Consider the following 15,600-nt stretch of genomic DNA (forward strand, 5'->3'; position numbering starts at 1 on the left):
TTAAATATCATCATCATGATTATTATCATTATTATCCCTGGTGACTTTTTCAATGGGTCAGATTTGGGGGACAACAGGCGGCCAAGTGGCTGCCCCCCAACAGAGATGAGCCCTGTGGGTCCAGGGGGGCGGAGGGGCCGAGGCCAGCATCTCGCTGAAGCCAGGAGCCATGGACAATCAGTCTAGTATCAGTCTCTTCTGCCCCAGATAAGGGAGCTCACCATTAGGGTGTCATCTTTGAAAAATGAGGGGCAGTGATCTAGCTAGGGGTAATCTATGGCCAGAGCAAGCCCCGGTAATAATAACAATGAATAATTATGGTATTAGTTAAGCGCTTATTATGTACCAAGCACTGTTCTAAGCGCTGGGGTAGATGCAGGGTAATCAGGTTGTTCCACTTGGGGCTCAGTTTTAATTCCCATTTTACAGATGAGGTAACTGAGGCAGAGACAAGTTAAGTGGCTTGCCCAAGGCCACACTGCAGAGAAGTGGCGGAACCGGGATTAGATCTCACGTCCTCTGTCTTCCAAATCTGTGCTCATTCCACTAAGCCACACTGCTTCTCCAAGAAGCTGGCTGAGAAGGCCTCAATTAAAGAGCAAACATACCCTTTTATGTGTGGCTGATCATTCCCAGTTCATCTCTTTGCTTTCTTCCTTAGGAAGACATGCTTATGTACACCAATTCCAGACAAACGCATGTATAAACCAGCAGGGGTCAGACCAACGTCTCTATTTTCCTCCAAAAGTACGCCAGTGTGCATATCAAACAATTTAGCGAATACTACTACTAATAATGATTTGTGGTGTTTGTTAAGCATTTATTATGTGCCAAGCACTATACTAAAAACTGGGGTAATCAGACTGGACACAGTCCCTGTCCCACATGGGGCTCACTGTCCAAGTAGGAGAGGGAAAACAGATACTTAATCCCCATTTTACAAATGAGGAAACGGAGGCAGAAAAGTCATGTGACACACCACGGGTCACAGAGCAGGCAAATGGCAGAGACAGGATTAAAACCCAAGTCCCCAGACTCCCAGACCTGTGCTCCTTCTACCAGGTAACACTGTTTCTGAACTCAAACATCTCACACGTTTTTGGACTCTCCCACTCTGTCCAATTTCAATTCAATTTTCTTAATTCTATCAGTTAAGCACATACTGTGTGCCGGGCATTGTCCTAAGTGCTACGGTAGATACAAGTTTACGAGGTTGGACACAGTCCCTGTCCCCCATGGGACTCACGGTCTTAATCCCCATTTTACAGATGAGGTTACTGAGGCGCAGAGAAGTTAAGTGACTTGCCAAAAGTCGCACAGCAGACAGGTGGCAGAGCTGAGATTAGAACCCAGGTCCTTCTGACTCTCAGGCCTGTGAGCTATCCACTAGACCATGCTGCTTCCCTTTAAAGTCTTTAAAATCACTTTGAAATCAAAATGGAATTTTGGCACTATGACATTGTTCCGTCTGTGCAATTTCTATTAAAAAAAGTGAGAGCTAATGCCATCAATTCTTTTAGAGGAACCCTATTTTCAGAACGGGAGGGGAGACAGAGGAGACAGAGGAGACAGAGGAGACAGGAGACAGAGGAGAGAGAGGAGAGAGAGGAGAGAGAGGAGACAGAGGAGACAGAGGAGAGAGAGTTCCTTCTGACAGTGCACTGTACTGCGATCTGAGAGACGGGTGAGTGGAGAGCTTTCCCTGTGTCCCTGAGACTGTTCCATCCAGAATGCAAAATGAAAACACGTTACAGAACTGGCTGTCTCACCAATAAATATACCTAATCTCATGGAAGCAGGCTAAGCACACAGTTAAAAAAACATGTACCTCGCAAACCTCTGGACCAACCAACTCTCTATTCACTAGCCCTTCCTTCCTTCGCTGACCAATAGTCTTCATACCGATGACACATTTCACAGGAATGAACATCACAGATGGAAGTTCACTGACGTGGACTATCGTTTCAGATTTCATTACAACTCATACTTTCCCAAAGCATGACTTCTTTTAGGCACTGTCTGATTTCCACCAGGCGCTGCCGTCGGAAGCAGCCCCGGCCCAGTGGAAAGAGCACGGGACCTGGGAGGCAGATGATCGAGGTTCTTTATCTCAGCTCTGCCTCCTGGTTGCCGGGTGACTTTGCGCAAGTCACTTAATTTCTCTAGCCCTCACTGTCACCGTCTGTAAAATGGGGATCAAAAAACCTATTCTTCCTCCTGTGAGCTCAACAAGGTAAAGGGACTAGGATTATCTTATATGGTGCCCAGTGCTTAGTTCAGTGCTTGGGGCACAATATGATTATTACTATTATTGTTATCATCGCTTGGCCGAGTAAAACGATTAAGCATAAACCTTACCTTCTTCATTAGACTGTTTCTCGTCCTCAGATTCACCGAAAGGGTTTGTACGTCTGGGGGAGGTTCAAAAAAGAACAAAAATATCTCAGAACAGCTTGAGCCCAAATGTCAGTTGACCCTCAAGTCCAACTTTTGATGGCCAACTCACGCCCCATCACAGGGTGATCGTATCTGTCCGTTTTGCACCCAGCGGGGGGATTCTTGAGCCCCTACCTGCCGCCTCGATTCTGATCTAGGAATTCGGTGGCTGGGAGAACGATGTCGAACTGGATAGGTGTTCCAGGGGCAATCAACTCATTGGCATCGGGTACCGTGGCTGGTTTGTCTGGGACGATCTTGTCATTTTCCACCTCTGGGGACTTCGGGTTCTGGCTAGAGTGCAAAAGGGGAAAGAGAAAAGAGCAACAGCCATCATTACATCTGGGCCCCGGCATGTGGTCCAGGAGAAGGCTACTTAGCTCCAATCACTCCAAGGTCTGAATCGGTGACAGACCGCACTCTGAGTAACAAATCATCCTGTAAAAAGGTGGTCAGGTATTGCCACCTCGTCTATTACAGCGGTTGCAGTGAGAGAAATCTGCAGGTCTGTAAATAAACTGCTGGGTGGGGTTTTTGGGGGTTTGGCTGGCACCCTGAGACCAAACCTATTTTAGGCTTTGATGAAAATGCCCAACTTGCATCCCAGAAAGAAGCTAATAAGACAAATACTAGTGGCAGAGTAGTTATTTTACATACCTGGAGCAATTTTTTCTATAAAAAAGCTCAGTATACTGATCTTCCAATAGATATTAATCTCTGCCAGACAAATAAAATAATCTCCGGGAAAGGAAGAAAGAAAAAGTCCACTGGACCCATGACTGATCCACCCAGGAGCTCGATCCCATTTCCAATTCCACCTCTCTGCTCTTCCCTGCTTTCTGCCTTTCGCTCCAGAATTGTTTGCTGACTGTTCAGAGTTCAACAGTCTTGTGCTACTAACTCTGAGTATTTTAGGCAATATTCACTCCAACAAATATTTCAATGTCGTTTTGGATAGAGCAGCCGCATTATGATTTCTTTGGTTTAAAAGAAAAAATTATGTCAGAAAACACAGCTGCTTACCCAGTAAGAACAAGTAAGAACAAGTCATTCAACAGGTCTTATTCCCTCACCCCAAGAAGCAAAAAAATATGCTCCTTATTGTGAAGATGAATAAACAGCACCCTGCTCCTACCCCAAGGGAAAATCTGAGGATGGGATACTTTGCAACAAAACGGTGGCCAATGACGTGATGTTACCTTTCCTCAAATATTACCTGGGGCGCAGGCTCTCGTGTTTTTTCCCGAAACTCGTGATGGGGGTCACCGCCTGTAGAGCTGTCTGGTTCAGCTTGATGGCGACCGCCTGACGGGAAATGGAACAGAGACCAGCCCACTCACACCTGTTGGGAGGAGAAGCCGGGGGGCGTCGCGGACCGAGAGAGAGTGTGAAGCAGTCATCGTTACCTCGGGATTGTCAGTCAGATAGATCTGCCGGGAGATGTTGTTGATTGCACATATCCACTGTGAAGGACAAGGAAATGCACTGAGCCTTGAGAAAACTGACCCAAGCGAAGAAGTGGTTCAAGTGAGCAAAGTCTTTACCTCCTCGTTTTCCTTTTTGCTTTCTGCTTGAAGGGTTATCCCCCTAAAATAAAAATGTAGCCGATGAAGAAGGCTTCTTGCTATTATCTGGTGAGATCCTAGTTCAGGAGAAACTGGTAAATCGAATCATTTCCAATGCGCGTACTTCGGCCCCTGAGTTTTTCTTCAGCCCCCTGGGGTGCCCATTTAATAGCCGATACCAAAGTCACATGGAAAAGCTTATGCATCTTCCCGAGTATCTACCACATCCAGACGACCACGCTGATTTACTTAGAAGGACCTGGCCTGAATTTACTAGGGTTATGCTGACTTTTGGCTATGCTAGGTTCATTTTCAGGAACTCTAACTCTGATCCAAAACATTAATGCTTTGCTGACCTCTAAGAGATCAGCCCGAGTCCCCAACCCCTCCTCAGAAAAAGGGGTTGACAATCCCTGAAAAACAGTGGTAAACGATGGGTCCCTTGGCGCCGACGGCGTCAGCAAACACTGCCTTGGGTAGAAAACCTGCTAATCATACGATTTTCCGGTTGGAGTGGTGATCTGGAAGCAGTAGCGTCGGTCTTCGCAGTCCACCGCCATCACGGAGCAGTTGTCCAGGTCCTGGATCAGCCCTCCGGCCACGGCTCCCCGAGGCTGGCACATCAGGTTGCCCCCTTGAGTGAAGAAGTAGAGTCTCTCCCAGGTAGTTGTCACCAGGCCTGTTTTACTGCGGGGGTGGGAAGAAGGGAAAGGGGAGACAGGAGGGGGAGTAGAAGTAAAACACAAATTATGAGAGCCAGTTAACAATAATAATGATAATAATAACCCTTATCTTTTAAGCACTTACTATGTGTCAGGCACTGTCCTAAACTCTGCCTTTGGCCTGCTATGTCATCATAGGCAAATCATTTATCCTCCCCCGGCCCCACTTTCCTCAAACCCTTCCCTTTTAGATTGCGGGCATTCTGTGAGACTGTGCCTGATTGGATTACTTCATATCTACCCCAGTTGTTTGGCACACAAAACAGGGCTTAATACCATTACTAGTAACAGTAATAATATATTGTACTCTCCCAAGTGCTTACTACAGTGCTCTGCATGCAGTAAGCACTCAATAAATATCACTGACTGATTCAACAGAGCTGCCTTTAGAGAGATCCGAGATCCAACAGTCCCAAGCCCCAGATGGGTCAATCAGCGGCATCGGTTCCAAACACAGGGACAAATCCATCTGAAGCCAGTTCTTTTCCTCAAAGGGGAAAAAGTACCTGCTGGTGGACTTTCACACTCCTTCTGCTTAAAAGTTGATGACTAAAGAGTCCGTGAGGTATCAGACATCTAGCTCAAACACTTCAAATCAGGACTAAGTGGCTTAGAAAGCACCTGGAGAACAGAGTGAGTCCAAGTGGCATGAATAATCGAATAGGACAGCCCAGTCCCTGCCAAGATCAATGGGACAATTCTCACTCTATCGTCATCATCATCATCACATCCCCACTGGGCTCATCACTTCTACTGCAGCAAATGATAATAATGATCATAATGATGATAGTGGTATTTGTTAGGCTCTATGTGCCAAGTACTATACTGAGCACTGGGGTTAGACACAACACAATCCGATCAGACTCGGTCCCCGGCCCAGAGCTGACAGGCTTATTCAAGGAAAGGGGTAAAACTGAGTCTCAGTTTTGACCAGTCGAATTCGGAACCAGGTGGAAGAGACACGTGCCAGGAGAAAGCAGGGGAAACGGCATTCTCACTTTCTAAGATTCAGGTAGCCTGCCTTCTGGATCAGGTTCCTGTTGATCAGCGGAGAAGCTGCGTCGAAGTCCGGCGTATAAACGGATTCATTAACGGAAAGCAATTCTTGCTGGGACAGCCTCATGTGTTCAGCTTCAACATCCAACTCCCCCTGTACGCTAAATACAAAAGGTTCTCCAGTCAGCCAAAGAGAAGAAAAAATTGGAATTGACATTAGGGAGAGAGAGTGCACATACGTTGGGATTAGAATGACCCAAAAGGAGGGTCTAAACCCCCATCCCCACAATTTCACGAGGCAGGAACTGTACGACCATGTCCTCTCCAAAAGAAATCTCCAGAAATTAACTGATAGGGATGCCAACGGGATGTCCACTGTCAGGACACAACTGGCCACCAGGTAGCTCTGCTAGGTGACTACAGCAGCTCACGACCACCTGACTCTTAGTTTGGGCCTACTTTAAAAGTAACTCCCCCTCCCAGGCTTCAAGTGAGCCTATCCTGAGAGAAAAGAATTTATACAGAAGACTTTCTGAGGGTGCCGCTGCTTTGTTTTGATCACGGCGGCTCCTTTGGTGCAGAATGAGGCAGGGACATCCGGGAAGCTTTCCTGACCCGGTATCTGAGCAGGTATCCTCTTCCACCTGCTGGAGGGTTTGTGTTTACGCCGGTCTGCTTTCAGCCGGGCACATGACTGCCCCAAGAACCTGTCTACCCACAGCCGGGAGGTGGACGGAGCCCGAGGAGGTGAGTGTCCACTCAGATGAGAATGTGCGGGGAGGAGACTCCCTGCCAGGGAGGAGCTCAGATTGAAGCGCTACAACACCGTGCCGCAGGGACACGAGAACTCAAACCCACAGGCATCTGAGGCCATGGAACTCATTTTATGTGGCTGTCTTGGAGGCTACGGTGAGTTATTTTATCCCTGACAGAACCGAGTTTTCAAAAAAGTCTTCCAAATTCCTTTGATGGGTGGGGTTGGGAAGATATGGCTTCTTCAGACAGAAGTTAGGGAAAAGGCAAAACAAGGCAAGGGCATGGAAATGGCAAGGGGTTAGACAATGAGAGCGACACAGAAGCCAGTCGATCAGCCTGTCGGTCAGTCCCAGAGAGTCCCATGCACAGCAGCATTCTGAACCAATACTGATAAAACATGCTCACATCCACCTGGATGCATTGCCAGAAGCACCTAGTACAGTGCTCTGCGCACGGTAATGCTCAATGAATTGACAGCCCTAGCTGGGGAGACCACCTGAGTGACTGACCAGACTCACACTTGATAGCGGCTGGGGTCAGTGACATTCTCCGTTTTTATTACTCCCCAGGCTGGGAAAGCCACACAGTTAGAAGCAATAACATTGTTATGAGTGAGCATTCACATTGGTTCTAAGAAGGGAGTAAAAGGGGGAAAAATTCTGAAATCTCCAGAGTTTAGCAGTCACCGAAAGGTGGAAAAGTCAGTCAATCCATTCTTGTTCTTCTTGCCTCATCTCTGACCCCGCAATAACCGGTCAACCTCATGCCAGGTAGCAAAGGGTTGGCTAGGTTCCCCCAAACCAAACTGAGCTGCCTGTCCCCCAACTCTTGCCAGATGACATTTCTGAGCCCTGAGAGGAAGGGACAGGAGGGAGGGAGAGGAGAATGGGAAAGAGGAAAGAGAGGAGGAAAAGGAAGAAGAGGAGAGGGTCTGGATAAATAGATATGTGGAAGAGGGAAGGAGGTCAAGCACCTAAGGGCAGATTTTCAGTATCTGGTAGACAATCCCACCATGTCATACTTAGCCACTCTCTGGCTTCTGCATAACTTTTCTAACTGGTACTGCCTCATCTTAACTTTTCCAATAAATACTTTTCACTATATGTCTTGGATGGAGCACTTTGGGAAATTAGGATACTGTCCTCTGATGAGTATCAATCCGAATGGAACATGCTACAATTTAAAAAAGATGGCTCTGTGGCACTGGTCAGGATGTAACATAACACAAGTTCTCTTTAACGCAAGGTGTGTAAAGAAATGAACCCGCCCACATTACACGAGAACTGGGTGCACACCGGAAGCCGAGGGGGGTGGGGCGGGAGGGGAAGAGTCCCCCAACAGTAACACCATGGTCTAATTCTGGAGAGAAATTTAAGGACAAAGAGAACAAAACTATAAACTTGTCTGCTGGCAAAGACGCCCCACCCTGCCAGGGGATGAGGGAGAGGTCAGAGTCAGGGGAATGGTTATGAAGAAGTATGGAGGGCTGAAGAAGCAACACAAGGCTCCCAGGAATTAGGGGACTGGGGTCAGGGGTCAGTTGCTTCCCCTTTGCCTGCTTTGGGGTGAGCAGGTCATTCTGACCTAGAGCCTAAATTTTAAGAGCAGTCAATAAAAGAAAGGAAGCAGTAGTGCCAGCCGGATTAAACACGGACAATCCCATCAGCTCCAAGTAGATTCAGATGACCGTACTGGAATTTAAGAAAGTTCAGATGATCATGCTGAAATTTAAAAAGGTTCGCTCTCTGACCAGAGCTGCCCAGACCTACCCAGCTGCAAGTGCAGTCAACATCGCGTGGGCTCCATGTTGGGCTCTGTAGACCTCCCCTGATACCCACACAGCGCACTGTACCCTGAATGCACTCCGAGCTTGGCTGTCTGGGCTGACAGTAGCGCTGTTGGAGGGCCGACGTCAAATACGAAGCACCACGACATCCAGCTGCCAGCACTTCAAAACTTCAAAATAGTCTAGCGGATGCCGATAGTCAAATACTTTCCTTGGGACTCTCTGAACTACAAAGTTAACAGATTTGATCATTGACCATAACCTGTTCTTATAGCCACGATTAATCCTCTCTAATCCAGATCCCAGGTTAGTTCAAAATACTCAAGCTGCTGAAATTTAGGATGCTGCATTTACCTTTGTGCTCATGAGCACCTGACTTCATTGTCCAGGCCTAGTAACACTACTATACTGAGTTTTGCTTGTCCCGATGTGTGGACGGGAGGTTAGAGGAGAAGAGAAGCAGAAAGTGTCCTTGCCGACTCTATACAGAGACCACAATCCAGCACCGCAAAATCAGAGTAACTCCCGGCCATTCAGTGGTGGTCAACCAGAGGGCTTGGAGAATTGTAGGGGAAGTCACATAGAAATGGATACTCAGGGTTAAAATACCATTAGTAAGAGGAAGAGGGAGAGGAAGTGGAAGAGAGAGTGGGAGAGGGGAGATTGTGTGAGAGAAAGAATATAATAGGGAAGCAGGAGACTTCATTCTAACACCAGCCAGAAAACACCGATCAGTCACGGGGGCAGTGAAAGAGAGACAGAGAGAGAAAGATGCTAAAGAATGGAAATGTAGTAAGCCTTTTTCCCACGCTTCATTCTAACATAAAAGAAATGGGGCCAAATAACATAAATAGCAGAAAATTTAAATCAGATTGAACAGAGCCCTACCAATCAATCAACTAATTAATCAATGGATGATATTTATGGAGTGCTTACTGTGTGCTGAGTACTGTCCCAAGTGCTTGAAATGCCCTAATGGGAACAGAATTAACCCATATCGATCATGGATTCAGGCTGAGGGGACAAAGGGTCAGTGTGTGTTGGCAAGGCTTGAGCCTTTTAAGGAAGCGAAGCCACTGGGGGTCCCAAGTCATTTAGATATGTCAGAGATTAAAAAAAACAATCTTCTAGCTTCAAGGGCTCAGAAGGACAATTTTCATCCTGAGTGAAGAGCATCACTGAATGCTTAGCACTGCGTGTGCCTCGTGTAGCAGCCTAAGTAAGTATCGATCCTACCCAGAGATAGGATGATCCCTTTTACGTTTTTAACAAATCCAAAGGGATCCTACTCACTGGACATCAGACTATGGCAGGAATGAGGGCAGCCTCGGGGCAATGCATTGCCAGGAGCCTAAGGGAAACCAAGTAGACGAATTGGGTGGAAATGCAATTGAATCTGCCCCTCTCTTTCATGGCATTCATCATTCCCCTTGTTTGGTAAGCAATGCTTGGTGGATGGGTTTATCGAGGGCCCCTGCTGCAGTCTTTTAGACAGTGACATGTGGGTAAGCGGAAGGAGGCGTGGAGGGCCATGAGGTGGGTAATTGAAGGGGGAGCCGAAGCAGATTTTGTGGGCCAAAGAGCACTTAGAGCCATTAACTCTCATTCCGTTTTCAAGGCTAGACTCTATTTATGAATTACAAAAGGATGTAGTGCTCCTCAGATCTGCTGCAATTTCATGGCCATTCTACGAATCACATTCCCCCTTTCAAATAAATAAACTGAGCTACTTAAGAATTCATCTCCATCACCAAAATGGACAAGGGCCACATAAAAAATGGAAAAGGGGAGAAAAGTAAACATTTAACACACTTAAAAGTTGGATGAACTGCACATACATGTAATCACGAGAATGCAAAGAACACCTGAAGAAAACATCTCTGCTTAATGCCTTTTAACTTTTCAATCGTCTTATGAGTTATGGAATATACTGTCTTGGGGGGAATTTCCATTACTGTCGAGCTTTTATCAGTGATTTGAAGGTCCTAAAAGCCAGGCTTACTTCTGGACTTGCAGAGAATATTACTTTTTTGATGGACTACCAATAGTCAGTGGTCTGCACCAGAGGGAGAGGACAGTGGCAAATGGATCAAGAACAGATGCTATGTTCCACCAAGGGGAACACCCTGAACACCCCTACCAACCCTCCACACCGGCCCCTCCATTTTCGAACAAGGCCACCGACTACTAAGTATGACAGGCACAAAAACACACCACCCCAAACCTAAGTGCTGTGTTACCTTTGAACCATGTTTGTAACGGAGGATAAAAAGCTGTCCATTCTTTTGGAAAACATCTCTGCTCCCTTCTTAAAAAAGTTAATCTGAAAAATACAATAAGGGCATGCTGAAAATTACCTAGTAAAAGCACGGGCAATCAAGTCACTTAAGCTTGCCGGTATCCACAGAGATGCTAACGCCACCCCATGGGATGCTCGTACTCAGAACACAGGTAATCTTATCTGTCAGAAGCTAACCAGGCCCTAGATGCTGGGAAGTATAGTTCGCTCAACGAAAAAGACCTGGCTCCAAAGGCTCACAATCCAAAGCGAATCTTCTCACTAACCCACCTCTGGCCCCTTTTCATACCCAATCTCCTCAACATCAACCTGTCCTGTTGCCTGGAACTCACTCTTCCTAAAAATCCACCAGATCACAACTTTCCCCAGGAGTGCCACAAAGCACTCCTGAAATTCTTCCTCATTCAGAAAGCCTTCCCTGGTTACTTTTTCTTCTCCCCAGATCATCTCCCCTCTCTGTAATTTATTTTAATATCCACCTCCCTGTAGACATTACGGCAGGGATTGTGTCTACCAACTCTAATATACTGTATTTTTCCCCCACACTTGGTAGAATGCTCTGCACACAGTATAGCCGATGAATAGCACTGATTGATCATTTCCTCCTAACCACCATCTCAGCACTTAGGCAATCTCAGTTACCCAAAGATCTTTGTCCATAGTGATTTCCACCTTCTACTATTCAAGCCCTTATTTATTCATTTATGCTTCTTGTCATTCTCTTATTGTAAACAGTCCTCCCTTCTCTTTTTCCTAGCTATATATAATTCTGTGACTGCCTATCCCCTCCATTAGATGATAAACTCTGTAAGGGTAGGGACCATATGTCTTTCACTTATACTATAGTTCCCACACTAAAAGTTTGCTCTCCACAGGAGGGGTTCAACAAGTATAATCGGTGGACTGCAGTATTGCAGCTCTTCTTGCCCACCCTTCAGTGGCAATCACTGCAAACCGGTGAGGGCACTAGATAGCAGTTACGGCTTTCTGCCTGGTATTGAGTAATATAGACAGGTTTCCTTCTTATTGGTCCTCTATCGGCCTCCTGAAGGGTTTGGGTCCCACTACTCATCTATGAGTGCTTTGCAAGGCTGACCCTGCTCCCACTTTCACTGGTATTCTACTTTCAAATGGGCAGCACAGTGCAGATGGGGGAACTGCCACTTGTCGGCTGTGTGACTGTGGGCAAGTCACTTAACTTCTCTGTGCCTCAGTTCCCTCATCTGTAAAATGGGGATTAAGACTGTGAGCCCCACGTGGACAACCTGATTCCCCTATGTCTACCCCAGCGCTTAGAACAGTGCTCGGCACATAGTAAGCGCTTAACAAATACCAACATTATTATTATTATTAACTGCAATGACAACTAAGGAGCTGAAGTGTCTATTTCCCATCCGGCCACTATGGTATAGGGGTTAATGCATCTGATTCTTGAGGAGGATGGCTTTCTCGGCTGACAGCGAGGTTGGTCCCCGGTTGGACTCAACTATGAAATGAATGACCAAAAAAAAATTTTTAGCCAGCAGTCCTCAGCTAACGGGTTTTCTCCCGCAAATTATCGCAGTCTTTCTACAGATCTAGAGCCTCAGTACACCCTAGGCTGAGGCAGAGCCATTCTCCTCTGGCCAACTCTGACTCTCGAAAAACCCTCTGGGCCCAAAAGGCTGTTACTGTTGCCACACACACTGACATCTTCACATCTGCCCCGCCACTCTATCGCTGAATGTGCTGTCCCTAAGCCCTGGGTTCCAGCCTATGGAAACAGAAGATTTCTGATACGAGGCCATGTTAGAAAATTTGGGGGCCTCAAGGGGCCTTGAAGTAAGACCGGCACCTAAATACCGCTCAGAGGGCTTGAAGCATTTAAATAGAAATGTTGTGTATCTACAGTGAATGCGAACTCCTCCTGGCACCATACAGGCACAGAGATGACGCTTAGCTATCAAAAGCCATATTATCAAAGCCTACACAGGCATTTTTGTAAAGTAACAGGTTCCAAATGCCAAATTCAATCTCATGCTTGGTCTGCAAGCGGAAGGCTGGATCCTAGTCTAATTTACCATAACCGGAACAAAAATCGGGAGGGAAAACTGTTTCCCCAAACCACAGAAAAGCTAAGAATTTGGGATCCTACCTGCTGGTTTTGCAGAGGAGCCCGATTAATGGAGACGTCTTATAGATCCCATAATCCTCAGAGTGGTAAGGGGATGGGCCAATGATACAAGTGAGAACAACGGTCACAGTTGCATCTCTTAGCAACATCGTGTCCTCCACTATCATCACATTAGAGGTGGATGAAGCTAATAGAGAATTTGTTAACCTCTACAAAATTATTTAGAGCTTACTGTGTTTACCTTTCCATCCACTATTCCCATTCTCCCCTAGCCACATTAGTCCCTTTTCTATCACCTGATAAAACTCCAAATTAAACATTTAACTTTGCTGATGACAGACACGACAACTCCTCTAGGGGAGGGATTGTATCTCTCGGTCAGTTTGGACACCTGACTCAGGGCATCATCAGTTCAACCTATCAATTAAGAGGAATGAGGCTGCTAATTTTGGGCCACCACCTTGACACTCTGAACAATATTAAGGCAGAGCTCAATCTGATGCACACTGGATGAAGCAGTTTCTGGCCCTCCAGAAAAGGAACAACAGACAAGATGGCTTGGGGGCTTTGGCAGGCAGGAGCAGAATGGGGATGAAAATTGCTATTAGTCATTAATAATGAAAACAATAATAATAGTAATTAACACTGCCGCACTACAGGGACTGTCCATTTGGAGGAGTGAGGGCAAGTGGCAGCAAATGGGTGACGGCATAGAAACACCTAGGAAAGACTATTAGGAGGATCACAGGTAATTCCAAAGGCACTTCAGTCTCTGAAATCATTGGTGGATACTGCTGACTTTATCTGGCTTTCTCTTGTTCCCAAAATTAGATTCTACCTAAACACTCATTCCTAAAGGTTCAGTGAAATAACTGCTTCTGTACAGTGTCCAAAGAACACAATAGTTACAATCTAGATAAGTAAACTGAATTTTTTTTAAACACACATGCACATAAATCAGTTTTTACCTTTTTCTTGATTGTCTTTTTTTTTTTGAAGTTTTTAAAATTTTGCCAACTTTCTTCCAATTCCAAACACCCACATAATTAATAGGCACTCCTATGTATTCTGGGTCCTGCAAGATGACAAGTTTCTTCTACAGAAAACATGTTCTTCCAAGGTTTCAGGTCCGCTTAAGATTAGGGAATTCCAGAGCCATCTTGAGATCTGAGGGACTGGCTACTAATGCCATGCCTGAAGTTGGCCCAGAGATTCCACTGATTGTATACTGATGTCTAGGAGTTTGACTATTGCATCAGTCTCTTTGCTGCCTCCTATCTCTCCTCACTCCAATCCATACTTTATTTTGCTGCCCGGATCATTTTCTTGAAAAAATATTCAGTCCACACCTCCGAATTCCTCAAAAATCTCCATGGGCTGCCCATCCACCTCTGCATTAAACAGAAACTTCTCAGCATCAGCTTTAAGGCACTCCATCCACTAGCCTTCTCCTATCTTTCCTCACTAAACTCTCACTACAACCCAACCTGAACGTTTCTATCCCCTCAAGCCGACCTACTCACTGTACCTCAATCTCACCTGTCTCACCGCCAACTCCTTTGTCCACTTCCCACATCATATCTGACAGACCATGGCTCGCCTCACCTTCAAGGCCTTACAAAAATCATACCTTCTCCAAGAGGTCTTCCCAGACTAGGCCCTCATTTCTCCCTTCTACCTTACCTATGCACTTGGATCTGTTCCCCTTAAGAACTTGATAGTCACCTCACCCCACCCTTAACTCCACAACACTTAAGTGCACATCCCCATACTCCTCCACTCACCAAGCAGTAATATATCCCCCTCTCTAGACTTAGAGCACCTTGTCTACCAAGTCTACTGACTTGTTCTCTTCCAAGCACCTAGTAAAGTGCTCAATAAATACCACTGATTGCTTGATTCAATATCAATCATATTCATAAGGAAACTGAGGGGCTGGGGCAGAAGATGCTGTGATTAAGTCTCTCCACAGCATATTCTTTTGGGAAACTGAGTCACCATTTTTAAACATTGGAACCTTGGGAAATACGGATGTGTCCGGCCACCTTCAGAGGATTTTAAAGAGGTGGTGTGCCTAACCACAGAGCCAATAAAGGGGAATGAAGAATATCTCAAAATTACTCAGGGACAACAATCTAGGTTATCTATTTGAAGATGTGGCAGTTCCTCTAATAATTCTCCAACTGTCAGCCCTCAGGGTGATCAAAGGACAGATTCCTACCACATAAGGGCATCAAGGAATGTCAGGAATCCCAGGAGAAAACACAGTGCTTAGTTTCTGCAGATCGTAGATGCCACTCCATGGGGGTGATAACAGTCGCCCACAGTTTTCTGAACTGGACTCCAAGTCTTGCTCAGCTCAGGACTGTGATAAACATGTAAGTGCTCAGTACAGTGCTCTGCACACAGTAAGTGCAATAACTACCATTGATAGACCTGAGTTTTCCAACTGGGAGTGAAAAGACCCAAAGTGACAGTTTTCTGAACTAACTGCTTTTTTGAAGTTCCTCCCATCTTCACCGCCCCCTTAAAATCTCTGACCCACTTTCACCGCCTCTCTCAAAATGAAATCTCTCTGCAACTTCTCTGCAATTGATCCAACTCTCATTTGCCTAAATAATTGTGTCTTTCTAGGTTATGGGTTTAGAAGTGTTGGGTCTGACTTCTTCCTTGGATTTGAAGCAGAGTATCACGTAAGAATTGAGAAAAGATCATTGGTTACGTACCAAGAGATCCTTTCCTCGGGACTTAATTCCACACATCATCTAAAAACAATCTGGTGGAAACAGCAAATAGATCGTTTTACGCTAATACACTACTGCAATAGTTGGGTATGTTTTTTTCAATAGCTGTCAGATATTTTTTTCCCCTACTCTGTCTTCATTTCAGTTTCCCTACACTCTGCTCTGCCAGAAGGGCTTCTCTGT

General features: G+C 45.9%; 1 protein-coding gene across 1 annotated transcript in view; it reads right to left on the reverse strand.

Annotated features, from left to right (window-relative positions):
- Positions 1-15,600, reverse strand: part of APPL2 (adaptor protein, phosphotyrosine interacting with PH domain and leucine zipper 2) — a 50,771-nt gene that overhangs the window by 4,209 nt on the left and 30,962 nt on the right. Inside the window, exons 9-16 of the mRNA XM_007670033.4 lie at positions 10,502-10,584; positions 5,722-5,880; positions 4,500-4,688; positions 3,981-4,023; positions 3,843-3,899; positions 3,653-3,741; positions 2,572-2,730; positions 2,359-2,411 (exon numbers count right to left, since the gene is read on the reverse strand). Of these exons, the coding sequence (XP_007668223.1) occupies positions 2,359-2,411; positions 2,572-2,730; positions 3,653-3,741; positions 3,843-3,899; positions 3,981-4,023; positions 4,500-4,688; positions 5,722-5,880; positions 10,502-10,584 (832 nt within the window). The remainder of the gene's footprint in view (positions 1-2,358; positions 2,412-2,571; positions 2,731-3,652; positions 3,742-3,842; positions 3,900-3,980; positions 4,024-4,499; positions 4,689-5,721; positions 5,881-10,501; positions 10,585-15,600) is intronic.

Source organism: Ornithorhynchus anatinus, chromosome 14, assembly GCF_004115215.2.
Source record: "Ornithorhynchus anatinus isolate Pmale09 chromosome 14, mOrnAna1.pri.v4, whole genome shotgun sequence".
Taxonomy (NCBI): Eukaryota; Metazoa; Chordata; class Mammalia; order Monotremata; family Ornithorhynchidae; genus Ornithorhynchus; species Ornithorhynchus anatinus.